Source organism: Aquarana catesbeiana, linkage group LG03, assembly GCF_042186555.1.
Source record: "Aquarana catesbeiana isolate 2022-GZ linkage group LG03, ASM4218655v1, whole genome shotgun sequence".
Taxonomy (NCBI): Eukaryota; Metazoa; Chordata; class Amphibia; order Anura; family Ranidae; genus Aquarana; species Aquarana catesbeiana.
This window is the reverse complement of record NC_133326.1, coordinates 122,297,363-122,311,896: the sequence shown is the minus strand read 5'-3', so window position 1 is coordinate 122,311,896 and position 14,534 is coordinate 122,297,363. Positions and strand designations below refer to the sequence as shown.

At 42.2% G+C, this 14,534-nt stretch overlaps 1 protein-coding gene across 1 annotated transcript in view; it reads left to right on the top strand.

Moving 5' to 3' along the window:
- Window positions 1-14,534, top strand: part of VPS13C (vacuolar protein sorting 13 homolog C) — a 548,274-nt gene that overhangs the window by 54,515 nt on the left and 479,225 nt on the right. The window contains exons 9-10 of the mRNA XM_073619118.1: window positions 10,172-10,234; window positions 13,982-14,091. Of these exons, the coding sequence (XP_073475219.1) occupies window positions 10,172-10,234; window positions 13,982-14,091 (173 nt within the window). The remainder of the gene's footprint in view (window positions 1-10,171; window positions 10,235-13,981; window positions 14,092-14,534) is intronic.

Below are 14,534 nucleotides of genomic sequence, written 5' to 3'. Positions count from 1 at the left end.
ATACCTTTGTGTCCATATTAACCACTTCAGCCCCGGACCATTTGGCTGCCTAAAGACCAGAGGACTTTTTACAATTTGGCACTGCGCTGCTTCAACTGGTAATTGCGCGGTCATGCAATGCTGTACCCAAATGAAATTTGCGTCCTTTTGTTCACACAAATAGAGCTTTCTTTTTATGGTATTTGATTGCCTCTGCGATTTTATTTTTTGTCATATAAACGGAAAAAGACCGAAAATTTTGAAAAAAAAAAAGAGATTTTCTACTTTTTGTTATAAGAGAAATCCAATAAACTCAATTTCAGCCATACATTTAAGCCAAAGTGTATTTAGCCACGTCTTTGTAAAAAAAAAAAAAAAAAAATGTCAAGCGTATATTTATTGGTTTGCGCAAAAGTTATAGCGTCTACAAACTAGGATACATTTTCTGGAATTTACATAGCTTTTAGTTTATAACTGCCTCTCATATATCTCATTTCTTGAGGTGCTAATATAGTGCTAAATATATCCCATTTCTTGAGGTGCTAAAATGGCAGGACAGTACACCCCCCCTCCCCCAAATGACCCCATTTTGGAAAGTAGACACCCCAAGGAAATTGCTGGCATGTTGAGCCCATTGAATATTTAATTTTTGTCCCAAGTGATTGAATAATGACAAAACAAAAAAAAATTTTACAAAAAGTTGTCACTAAATGATATATTGCTCACACAGGCCATGGCATATGTGGAGTTACACCCCAAAATACATTCTGCTGCTTCTCCTGAATATGGGGATACCACATGTGTGGGACTTTTTGGAAGCCTAACCGTGTACAGGGCCTTGAAAACCAAGCACCGCATTCAGGATTTCTAAGGGTGTACATTTTTGATTTCACTCCTCACTACCTATCACAGTTTTGAAGGCCGTAAAATGCCAAGATGGCACAAAACCCCCCCAAATGACCCCATTTGGAAAGTAGACACCCCAAGCTATTTGCTGAGAGGCATGGTGAGTATTTTGCAGCTCTCATTTGTTTTTGAAAATGAAAAAAGAAAAGAAAAATGTATTTTTTTTTTTTTTTTTCTTTTTTCAATTTTCAAAACTTTGTGACAAAAAGCGAGGTCTGCAAAATACTCACCATACCTCTCAGCAAATAGCTTGGGGTGTCTGCTTTCCAAAATGGGGTCATTTGGGGGGGGGGGGTTGTGCCATCTGGGCATTCCATGGTCTCCGAAACTGTGATAGGCAGTGAGGAGTGAAATAAAATATTTACACCCTTAGAAAGCCTGAAGGCGGTGCTTGGTTTTTAGGGTCCCTTACACGGTTAGGCTCCCAAAAAGTCTCACATGTGGTATCCCCATACTCTGGAGAAGCAACAGAAAGTATTTTGGGGTGTAATTTCACATATGCCCATGGCATGTTTGAGCAATATATCATTTAGTGACAACATTGTGCAAAAAAAAAATTGTCTTTTTCCCGCAACGTGTGTAAAAATATAAAATATTCCATGGACTCGACATGCCTCTCAGCAAATAGCTTGGGATGTCTACTTTCCAAAATGGGGTCATTTGGGGGGGGGGGGGGGTGGTTTTGAACTGTCCTGGCATTTTATGTACAACATTTAGAACAGTGATATGCAATTAGCGAACCTCCAGCTGTTGCAAAACTACAAGTCCCATCATGCCTCTGCCTCTGGGTTTCATGCTTGTGGCTGCCTCATGGGACTTGTATTTCTGCAACAGCTGGAGGTCCGCTAATTGCATATCCCTGATTATGTCACACATCACCCACTCTTCTAACCACTTGAAGACAAAACTCTTTCTGACACTTTTTGTTTACATAAAAAAATATATATATATTTTTTTTTGCAAGAAAATTACTTTGAACTCCCAAACATTATATATATAATTTTTTTTTTTTTAAAGCAAAGGCCCTACAGATTAAAGTGGTGGGTGTTTCATTTTATTTTTTCACACAGTATTTGCGCAGCGATTTTTTCAAACGCATTTTTTTGGAAAAAACACACTTTTTAAAAATTCTAATGCACTAAAACACACTGTATTGCCCAAATGTTTGAAATAAAAAAGATGATCTTAGGCCGAGTACATGGATACCAAATAGGACATGCTTTAAGATTGCGCACAAACGTGCAGCGGCGACAAACTACATACATTATTTTTTAAAAGCCTTTACAGGTTACCACTTTAGATTTACAGAGGAGGTCTACTGCTAAAAATTATTGCCCTCGATCTGACCTTCCTTCATGGTGATACCTCACATGCATGGTGCAATTGCTGTTTACATCTGATGCCAGACTGGCACTTGCGTTCGCCTTTGCACGAGAGCAGGGGGGGACGGGTGCTTTTTAATTTTTTTATTTTTATCTTTTTTATCGATATCTCAGGGAATGTAAATATCCCCTATGATAGCAATAGGTAGTGACAGGTACTCTTTTTAAAAAAAATTGGGGTCTATTAGACCCTAGATCTCTCCTCTGCCCTCAAAGCATCTGACCACACCAAGATCGGTGTGATAAAATGCTTTCCCAATTTCCCAACGGCGCTGTTTACATCCGGCGAAATCGAAGTCATGAAATGCTCGTACTTCCGGTTTCTTAGGTCATAGAGATGATTGGAGACATTCTGGTCTCTGATCGGCTCTATGGTCAGCTGGCGGAACCACCGGCTGCACTCTCAGCTTTAGGGACAGGAGTGCCAGAGAAAACCATGGAAGACGGTGGAGGGGGGACATTCCCTCCCACTGCTTGTAAAATCAGTCTAGAGGCTAATTAGCCACTAGGATTGCTTTTACATGAAACCGACCGCTGGCTGAAAATGATACCTAAACCCGCAGGCATCATTTTGATATAACCATTCAGAGTCCAGCAACATACCAGTACGTTGCTGATCCTTGTTGGGCATATATTGTAATCTTCCTTTTTTTTTTTTTTTTTCATGCAGCCTGTGGGCTGAACGAAAAAGAGAGCTTGATCGGTGGGTATGCCCACCATTAGAATACCTCCCTTCATCCACCCACTTCTAATGATGGGCATACATGCACCATTTTGTTAACTGTGGTGGTGAAATCACCTCCTACAGCGCTGGAGTCACGGCTTTATGCATCGTGGGAGCAAACGCTGTTGCTGTCAAGTTAAATAAATCAGTGCTGCAGCTGAATGGCCTAAAAAATATAGGCTGAGGCATGGGGGCATCCGCCCCAAAAGTTAGGAGCAAATCGCTCCTCCACCCCTGGTGCCCCCATGCTTCGGCATATATGCTCTTTTCTTTTTTAACTGTGGTGGTGAAATCACCTCCTACAGCGCTAGAGTCACAGATTTATGTATCGTGGGAGCAAACTCTGAGGTCAAGATAAATAAATCCGCGCTGCAGCTGAATGGCGTACCTGAAAACGAAAAAATGGTTAACAATAAAACACAGTAAACAGTAAAGTATAAAAAAATTACATACCTGAAAAGCAAACATAATAAAACATAATAACAATAAAACATTGCAGAATAGAATACAGTAAAAAAAGAGCAGAACAATAGATTGAGAACAATAAAACGACGACTATTTTTTGTTTATTTTAGTTTTTAATTTTTTTGTTTGTTTTTTTTTTTTTTTTTTTTTGTAATTGTAACGGTTCCAGGTTCGGGACTCTCAAAATGCGATGGCATTTTGGGAGACCCTGTGAAAGTGTGTCCTAGTCTGTGCAGTGCTGTACCCTACGCTAAAACTCCACTAGTGTATGGTAGCGTTCAAAACATCCACCAATGGAAAGACCAGGATTGTTAGGACAGGAGGGACAATAATAGCGGGTGTCACGCCTATATCCGCACTTGCTACAAACACAACATCTTCTTTGGGGGGGCTCGTTGCACAAACGGAAAATGCCTCTCATGCAGCCGGCTTACTGCATTTGGATTGGGAAGGTGAGGTGGAGCACCATCTGGAAACAGAAGGGCTCTGATGATCTCTTCCTGGAATATAAGGAAGGATCCAGTCCATCCTGAAGCTCTGTATAGCACATGAGCGTTCAGCAAAGCCAACTGAAATAAGTATACAGACACTTTTTTTGTACCAGCGTCTGACTTTACGGGCAACTAGGTATGGCGCCAACAACTGGTCGTTGAGGTCCACCCCCTCCCATATTTTGGTTATATTCGTGAACACAATGGGGTTTCTCCATAACACCATTCGCCGTAGGAATTTGGACCGTCGTGTCTGCGTGAAGGGAGGAAAGAACAAAAACATAATTTTTATCCCCCCACTTCACAGCGAGCAACTTATTACACTTCAAGCAGGCTCTCTTTCCCAGCCTAAGACGGGAATCTACAAGCCGCTGGGGAAAGCCCCAGCGATCAGATCGCACAGTGCCACATGCGCCAATCTGATGATCAAACAAGTGACTAAAAAGTGGTACGCTTGTGTAATAATTGTCCACATACAAATGGTACCCCTTTCCGAATAAGGGTGACACCAAGTCCCACACAATCTTGCCAGCGCTCCCTATGTAATCTGGGCAGTTTGGCGGCTCTACGTGACTATCTCTTCCCTTGTAAACCATAAAACCTACATGTATAGTCTGTGGCCCTGTCACAGAGCTTATACTTCTTGACCCCGTATCTGGCACGCTTGCTGGGAAGATACTGTTTGAAAGACAAGCAGCCAGAAAACTTAATCAGGGACTCATCAACGCAGACAACTTGATGGGGAGTAAACAAGTCTGCAAAACGTTGGTTGAAGTGGTTTACGAGGGGCCGAATTTTGTAGAGCCGATCATATCCAGGGTCTTCACGAGGACAACAGAGTTCATTGTTGTTGAAATGCATGAACCGCAAAATCTGCTTGTATGGCGCCCTGGTCATGGAGGCAGAGAACAGGGGCATATGGCAAATTGGGTCAGTGGACCAATATGACCAACATACTCATTTTAACAATACCCATGTCGAGGGATAGGCCCAGAAAGATCTTAAATTCGGAAACCGTAATTGGTTTCCAATCTCTGTCAAGGGAGGACTGGGGATTAGCGGTGATGAATTGACCAGCATACAAATTACTTAGGTCCACAATAGATCTATAGAGATCTTCGGTGAAAAACAGCGAATAAAAAATCAAGTGACGTAAAATCAACTGTTTCCACCTGAATTCCGGGTTGGCTAGTGAATGGGGGAAGTACGGGTGCTGCAGAAGTGGTGGGCTCCCAATTAGGATGGTCAGATTCTGCAGGAAGGACACTATGGGCACGTTGGGCCTGTCTTTGTCTTTTTGGTGGCAGCGGGACACTAGTTGTGCTTGCCAGCTTGAACTGCACTTATGGGACTCGCCATGTCACCACGTGGTACTGCAGTGCTGGTTTGACTACGACCAGGGTGTACTAGGCCGCTGGTGCTTGCCAGTTCACCAGAAGGATGAGCGGCACTAGTATTGGCTCTCTGCTCCATACGAGAGCCCTGCGGTTCTTGCACCTCAACAAGAGCAGAAGAAGATCGGGGTCTGGTACACCTGACCTTGGCAGGGACCACAACTCTGTCGTCAGAGCTATCTGTCATGGAGCCGCTGTCGTCAACAGGAGCGTATTCTGAGCCTGGATCTGACAGATGAGTGACTTCCTCTTCACTATCTGTCATGCTCAGAAACGTGTAGGTCTCTTTACTAGTGTACCTTCGATTTGACATTTTGGGCTCTAAATTTACTGGTACACTACTGAGACAGGTAAAAAAGCTCCTAGGCTGTCGGCAACTGTAACAAACGCTACCAAAAAAAACTGTTAGCGATCGCAGGGATCGGGCCTGACTCTGGGAACGCTGTAGTTATGTATTTAGTGTTTTGTAAGTGACAGTGATCGATTGATACTGCACTTGGGTGGGCTGGGCTGGGTGGAGGGGCAAAACGCAGGTGCTAGCAGGGATCTGGGCTGACCCCACGAACACTGCGTTTTTGAGAACCCTAAACTGCTGGGGATGCTAGTATAGGTCTGATCAGATATCGATCCGTTCAGACACAATACCACTAAGGGAGGTGTATGCTGTGTGTGTGGGTGTTAGCGGTACTGGCACTAATCTGACGCTACCTGGGGCAACGCAGACCCTATCTGACCCTAAAACTGATATCACCCGCCGGGCGATCAGGGAGTTAAACCTTTATTGGGTAATAAATGGTGGGTATAAAAAGAACAAACTAATTAACCAGCATCACCCGTAACACTTATATGGTGATCACTGGTGAAAGGGTTAACTAGGGGGCAAGCAGGGGGTAGTATATGGGGGTACCTGACGCTATAAAAAGCTGACGTGAACCTAAATGACTAACAGGCTAACTAGTGTCACCCGTGAGACTTATATGGCGATAAGAAAAATGATCGATTAGTGACACTGGTGAAAGGGTTAACTGGGGGGCAATCAAGGGGTTAAACCTTTGTTAGGGGGGGGTACCCTAGACCTAAAGGGGCCTTCGACTAACAGCCGTAACACTTATAACAGTCACAAATGACACCAATGCAGTGATCAGTAAAAAACTTAAAACTGCTATTGGTGACACTGTGACAGGGGGTGCAGGGGGGGGGGGTGATCGGGGGTGTTTTATGTGTCTATGTGTACTAGTGTTAGTGTAGTGTTGGTGCAAACTCACTGTGATGTCTTCTCTTCTCGGGAGTCCGAAAATTCTCCACGAGGAGAGATGACATTACTTCCTCTGCTTCTGTTTACATTTCAGAAGCAGAGGAAGCTTCCCATTCATCAGGAGCGATCGTGAGGGGGTGGCCATGAATTGGATCGCTCTTGCAACGATGCCTCGGCCACCGGGGGGGGGCGCGATCGCAATACGGGTACGTTACTCTGCCTGCCCGTGCCACTCTGCCGACGTATATCGTCGTCAGGCGGTCAGCAAGTGGTAAAAGCACCTTCAAAGGGGAACATTTAAGGTCTTAGCGCTTGTATAGTGTCTGATGTGTTGCTACTGAACGTTCACTTTGACAGAGAATAATTCTTTTTTTTTTTTTTTTTTATTGCCTACTTGTCAGGACTTTACCCCAGAATTAGCTTCCCTAGGCTACAGTCTATCCACAGTGTCTTTTCAACTCTCTGTACTAACATTTGGATTAACAGCATTGTGATATAACAAAGGATGGAACCATCAGAAAATTATGATGACTCCTTCGGGTCTGTTTATAAAAAAAATTGCTCTGCAAATGCCTGGGTATTCCTAAAGCCATCATAAATCTATATAATGTGTCTAAGTATATTTTCTATTATCCTATGGTCCACCTAGTGGCCACAATTCAGTACCTTCCTGAAATACCACAATTGGGAGAATGCAGCATTATGGCTACTAGATGAAACCGCTACATTTTTAAAAAATAAACCTCCTGCTGTCATTTAGCACTAGAAGAGCTTTTTAATATCCGCTAGAAGCATGCAGTGCTTTCAGAAGCTCCCAGTTTGTTGGCATGGGATATATATATAATGTAAAATAGAGAAAGAAACTCATGAGTCTGTTACCAGAATGATGTGTTGTGTTATTCTGGTCTTATTTGTAGAGCAGAAATCTTATCTAGCAAGTCAGAAGACGTAAATGGGCAGCGCTGCTAATCGTAACAAATAATAGAAATAGATCTCACGCTGGCCACATCTAATGAGATACTAACAGTGCTGTTACATGGGGCACTAACAAAGTGTTTGATTGACCACTGCTACTGGCCTTTATGTGTCCTTCTCTTCCAAGCTAAGAAACAGCTCACTCTGACAAAATAATCTATTGTACGGTCAGATTGCCCTATGTTATCTAGGCTACATTAAAAATTAATCCTATCGCTTTGTATTCAGACTGTGTGTAGCAAATGTTAATTCGTTTGTATAAAATGTACATGCTTATTTGTAAGCATCATCTAAAGTACACTCGTATAAATATTGTTCAACAAGATATTTATAAAATCCTTTATATCTCACTGCCTGGATGAAAAGAACCAAAAATCAGCACCATACAACTAATTAACATAAGTAGTGTTTAAAGGGGTTCGTAAACCCTCATGTTGGTTTTTTAAAATAAAAATAACTAACATGCCTATACTTACCTGCTTTGTGCAATCATTTTGCACAGAGCAGCCCTGATCCAATTCTTCTGGGGTCCCCTGCCGGCGCTCCAGGCTCCTCCTTGCAGGCTTGCTCCCGAGTCCCACTGCTGTGTCCAATGACACATACAGCTGGACTCGGCCCCGCCCCATGCTCCTGTGTCACTAGATTAGATTGACAGCAGCAGCAGCCAATGGCTTCAATCTGTCCCATGAGGAGAGAGACAGCCGCTGGGCTCATGTATGTCGCCAGATCAGATTGGGCTCAGGTAAGAAAAAGGAGGTGTCTGAGGGGGCGTTGTAGCACAGAAGGTTTTTAACCTTAATACATAGAATGCATTAAGGTGGAAAACCTTGAGGCTTTACAACCACTTTCATTATTTTTAACCATTTTTGAGTCTATGGTGCTTGCTTAGATCTTTATTTGTATATGAAACACAACCAAAATGTTAGCCTGTGCTTTAGGCAGATTTATTTTATTTTTAACATTTTTACAAACAATAAATACACACGTAAACACTCCATATCAAGCACAAAGAAAAGGAGTGCTCCTGCTCCTTTTTTCTGTCTACAAAGAGCTGGATGTCTGCAAAAATTTGGATTAAAGTTGTACATATATCTCAGAAATAAGCCCCTTTGAAAATACTGCCTTAAAAATTCTATCAAATAACAAAGTATCTGTAATTGAAAAACTGCGTTGTTCTGGGCAAGGAAGGCATGTCTGATTTGAAGATATTGATAAAAAGCTCTCTCTTCTAAGAAGAATTCTAATTGCAGTTGCTGATTTAAAAATGTGATGATCACATAGATGAGAGATCGTCAGAATGCCCATCCTGGCCCAGCTGTGAAACCCCTTCAGCTTCCCAAGCTCGGGAAGGAGATCATTGAACCAGATAGCATTACAGGCTATACTGGGCTTACTACGAAGTAAATCTTTTACACTGGCCCAAATATGCCCTATCAAACAAATATGAATACAATTTTCCACTACAGATTTAGTTCTAATACCCTTACTGCTGTTATTCAGACACCCTGGGCCCAACTAAATGTATGTTAGCAAGGTTTTGCCTATATTTTACACCCTTAATGTACTTTTCTAATTTAGATGATTTATTATCTGGTCTTATTATGCAACTGATCATGTATCTATTGTCTGAATATTAGATGAGCTGTGTATTGTTTATTTTTGGGCAGGTTTTTTCTTTATTTTATCTTTGCAAAGTGAGCATAAGGTTTACCATGTGCAGAGTGATAATTGCAAGCAGCAAAACTACCACTAGGTATGATAGGGGTGTTTCTTGACACCTTATGATCAGTGTTATGTCAGAACTTCTCGTTAGATTTTCCTTGTCAATTTTGGAAAGTTCTTGCGATGACAAGAAATTTCTGTGCAGAAAATAGATTAAGCTGTTAATCACGCTGCATCTACATCTACTCATGTATTCCATGAGTAAGAAGGAAGGCCATGCAGGATCCAGTGGTACAGTGACATGTGAGTGCCCCTTCTTGGTGATAAGGGTGCTATTTCATTGGAGTCCAGAAAAAAAGCATAATCTCAAGATCGGATTTATATGTCCCACATGCATCTCCTGCCTTACATTGGAGCTGCCTTACATTGTAGTAGCAGGTATCTTTTCTATGTATAGTTCAACACCCTTTCTCTGATGAAATTATGGTAGTGCTACTTGCTCATCCGATATGTGACAAAAATGTGAAAAATGGCTGTGAAGGTCTGCTTAATCAGCTCACCTATGCCAACCTGATGAGCATTGAGTTATTGGCTCAGAGCACCTGACATCCCTCTTGCACTTTTTATTTCTGCTAAGAAGGGGGTTACAGAAGGATAATAGTACTTAGGCTAGTTGTAAAATTATTGTACTGCATACTGGATTTTTTTTCTTAAATGTTTGCTTGGAGTTGCGCTTTGGCTCTGTAACTGTTCTATTTATTAACTGAATTGTTCATATACTTTGCATTTATTTATATCTTAACTGTATATGAATATGTATGTATGTATTATATATCTATATTTTTTGGTTTCCCTTCAACTACGAATACTGAGTCTTTACTCAGTCTTTACTAACACCATTTTTATCCTTTTCTCATACTAATGCATGCAATGTGAAGGACCAAAACGTAAAAAGCACAAACATTTTAAGAACCGTTTTAAGGTTCATGGTAGCAAAAAAGGTGGGTAAGCATATTCTTTTGTAAGCATGCTTGAGGAAGCTAATGTTTGGTACGGGATAGCATGGCATTTCTGGATTTTAGTGAAACTTCGTACATTGCATGCTAATCCGATGGACGTAAGTTAATCCTTTTTAGCATGTAAAATTAAACTAAAGATTGGTCATAAATGCAGTGTGGCAAAGGTCCTGGATGTGTTTAGGATTAGATGTTGATTACTAACCTGTTTTCACCTGCAGATAAAAATATACAATTAAAGGCCAACTCCATTCAAGACTGACATTTTTCTTGTGTGGATGCTGTTCATTTTTATAATCACCCAAACGCTGGCCCCACCAGAACTTTAGTTTTGTACAACTGTCGCAGGCATTAAAAATCATGTCTTTCCCTGTTGGATTTTCCACAAACTGAAGTAAACCTAGAATTGGAGAATCTGGCAATCTATGACTTTCTGGAATTGGGGAATCTATACTAAGCGTGTTAGAATGCTCTCACTACTGTAGTTTCTGAGACACATTAAAAGCTTAATTGATGCAGCATCTATTTTGAATGGAGTTTGCTCTATTTGGGTTGTCGATAGGTTCAATGTTCTCAGATATCAGGTGTGTCAGGGAGGAGGGGGGAGGGATTGCATGTAAATACAGCTGGACATATTTAAATGCATTCTATATATTTATACTGTTGTGTGTGTTTTTTTTTTAGTTAAATGGGCAAGCTTTTTGTTTAATGTTTTGTGCATCTATGGTGTGTGTGTGTGTGTTTTGGTTTTTTTTTTTTTTGTTTGCTTACTTTTTTCCTGTTTATAAAAACAAAGTCTTTGCTTGTATCACCCAGTAAGATATCCACTATCCATTTTTTTCTAATGCAGATTACAAAATAAAATACTCTGGCATGGTTAGCGACACCGTTCTTCGTTACAAGCTCAGTTTTGTATAATTGCATGAATTTATAGCTTGGCAGTTTTTTTTTTTTTTGTCATGATTTAAATAGAACTTGAGCTACCTATACATATATATCCATCTACTGATCATTTTAATGTGAATTTAGTTAATAGTAACCCCTGCTTATGTTTAATCGTATGTTTGTTTTAAAGGATTACTAAACCCAATCTCAAATATAAAACATATTTTAGCTGACAGTCCTTTGGCTGCCTTATTTTTTTTTAAATAAAATTTTCTGCATATACAGAAAATACCTGTTGATCTTGCAGGAAATGCAGTGTCATTTTTTACTTCCTGTCAGCTGCACAGAACAATATGCTCTTTACTAGCTGTCTTCTGTGAGGCCGGGTTCACACTGGTGCGACACGACAGTCGTACCACTTTGGATCCGACTTTGCCCTGTGACTTGAAGTCCGACATGTATCTGACTTGACAATGAACAGGGATCTGACTTTGATCCCCGACAATACCAGGCACTGTGTCTGGTATGAATCTTTAGGGGGAACTCAACACCAAATTAATAAAAAAAAAGGTTCCCCCTCCAAGAGCGTACTAGGCCCATCGGACTGGTATGAATTTTAAGGGGAACCAGGGAACGGCGTGGGAGCCCCCCCCCCCAAATCCATACCAGACCCTTATCCGAGCACACAGCCCGGCAGGTCAGGAAAGGAGGTGGGGACGAGCGAGCCCCCCCCCCCCCTGAACCTTACGAGGCCGCATGCCCTCAACATGGGGGGGTGCTTTGGGGCAGAGGGGGGCCCTGCGGCTCCCCACCCCAAAGCACATTTTCCCCATGTTGACGGGGACAAGGGCCTCTTCCTGACAACCCTGGCCGTTGGTTTTCAGTGTCTGTTGGTGGGGGGCTTATCAGAATCTGGAAGCCCCCTTTAACAATGGGGCCCCCAGATCCCGGCCACCCACCCTATGTAAGTGAGTATGGGGTACATTTTACCCCTACCCATTCACTTGGAAAAGTGTCAAAAATAAAACACAGCACACAGGGGTGTTTAAACTAATTTCTTAAGGCGGCTCCGGCGTCTCTTCTGACTTTTCCCCTCTCCGGCTCTTCTCCGCTGATGTCTTATAGCCCTCTCTGGTTCTTCTCCACGCTCTCTCCGGTTCTTTTCCCTTTGTCCTCTGTATTCTGCCTCTGCTGGGTCTTCTCCGCTATCTTCTTGCTCTTTTACTGGATTGTCTCCGCTGTCTTCTCACTATTCTTCCAATGTTGACTCGACGTTCTCTCCCGCTCTAATGCCGGATGCGTGGTGTGCCACTATTTATATAGGCATGGGGCAGGGTCACCGTGTGACTTCATACGGGGGCCGTTCCCCTTATGATGCCACTGCCTGGGGCATGATGGGCGGTGACGTCATAAGGGACGGTGACCCCGACCCATGCCTGTGTAAGTAGTGGCACACCACGCACCCGACATTAGAGTGGGAGAGAGCGTTGAGTCAACATCGGGAGAAGACAGCGCAGAAGACTGGGCTACAGAGCTAGAAGTCAAAGGAGGAGACCCGGCAGAAGACAGTGGACAGAGGGAGAAGAACCAACAGAGGCAGAAGACGTCAGTGGGGAGAACAGATCGGAAGAGACGCTGGAGCTGCCTAATAAATTACGTTAAAAACATGTGTAATGTGTTTTTATTTTATACACTTTTTTTTTTTATTTAGGTGAATGGGTAGGGGTACAATGTACCCCCATACTCATTCACATAGGATTGGGGCCAGCATCTGGGTGCCCCCTTGTTAAAGGGGGCTTTCAGATTCCGATAAGCCCCTCGCCCTCAGACCCCAAAACCAACGGCCATGGTTGTTGGGAAGAGGCCCTTGTCCTCAACATGGGGACAAGGTGCTTTGGGCCCCCCTACTCCAAAGCACCCACCCATGTTGTGGGCATGTGGTCTGGTACGGTTCAGGAGGGGTGGGACGCTCGCTCGTCCCCACCCCCTTTCATGACCTGCCAGGCTGTGTGTTCGGATAAGGGTCTGGTATGGATTTTGGGGGTTCCCCTTAAAATCCATACCAGACCGAAGTGCCTGGTATGCTCTTGGAGGGGGAACCCATGCCCTTTTTTTATTATTTTTTTTTTTTATTTGGCGTGGAGTTCCCTTTCAAGATCATCAGAGCACAAGTCGCAAAGTGCCAAAAGTCAGATCAGTCAAGACGGCGGTCTGACTTTGATCTGACTTCAGTGATATTCAATGGGCTGAAGGAGGATCAAAGTCTGACCAAAGTAGTGCAGGGAGCATTTTCAAAGTCAGACTGACTTTGACATGTGACTTGTGCTCTGGTGATCTTGAAAGGGAACTCCACGCCAAATAAAAAAAATAATAAAAAAGGGCATGTTGGACCAGTTAAGACTGCTCCCATAGGGAAACATTGATTTTCAAACGTCCTGCGACATGAACTCCCAATGTCGGAGTGTTTGTTGTACCAGCGTGAACCCGGCCTAAACCACCACTTGCCCTGTCCTGGGGGGATAACCACGCCCCCCCCCCCCCATAGATACAGTGGCGGCAGGAGGGACAAGAAGCGTGCAATATGCAGGATTATCAGGATGTAAGCAAAAAAGCTTGAAAAAGAAAAAAGACTAATACAGCCACCACATTATGAACTAGTAAACTGCAACATGTTACATTTTTAGTTTGCATACTTTATATGGTTCACTATGTGTGCTGATTTATATTTATATAATTATAATTATATTTTATATAATTTTTGCTGACTCTAACAAAAAAAATATTATTATATTCTTTGGAATGAATCTACCAGTTTACATGAGTGTTTTTGATTTTTTTTTTTTTAAGACAAACCCAAGGAGGAGAAAAAAGACACATTTCTAGAAAAACTGGCAGCACAGGTTATCAAGAATCTGCAAGTCAAAATTACAAACATTCATATCCGATATGAAGATGATGTGAGTATCTAGATCATATGATAATTATATGCAGGTGTGTCAAATGCTATCACTCAGATGCCTTTGTAATTACTTATCATGAAGACAATACAGCGTAAACATGGTGTTATTATATGTAGCACTACTAACTAATTAAAATGTACACATTCTTTACCCATGTGACTGTGCTAGTTTCTTACACATTAGGTTCTTTGATTCAATCTTATTTTATTGTTTTAAACAGATAAAAACATTACAAGAAGTGTTTGCTGACATCTCCCCTTTGAGACAGGGAAAGGGACTGAGGACACAGATTCCCCAGTCCCTTTCTCTGCAGCCTCAGCTGCTCTGAAAATGAATGGACAGAAGACAGAGGCTCCTCTCCATTCCTAAAAATGAAGCATCATAAACTCAGTTATAATTGGACACAGTCAGCAATCGCTGACTCTGTGCTTTTGGAAAAG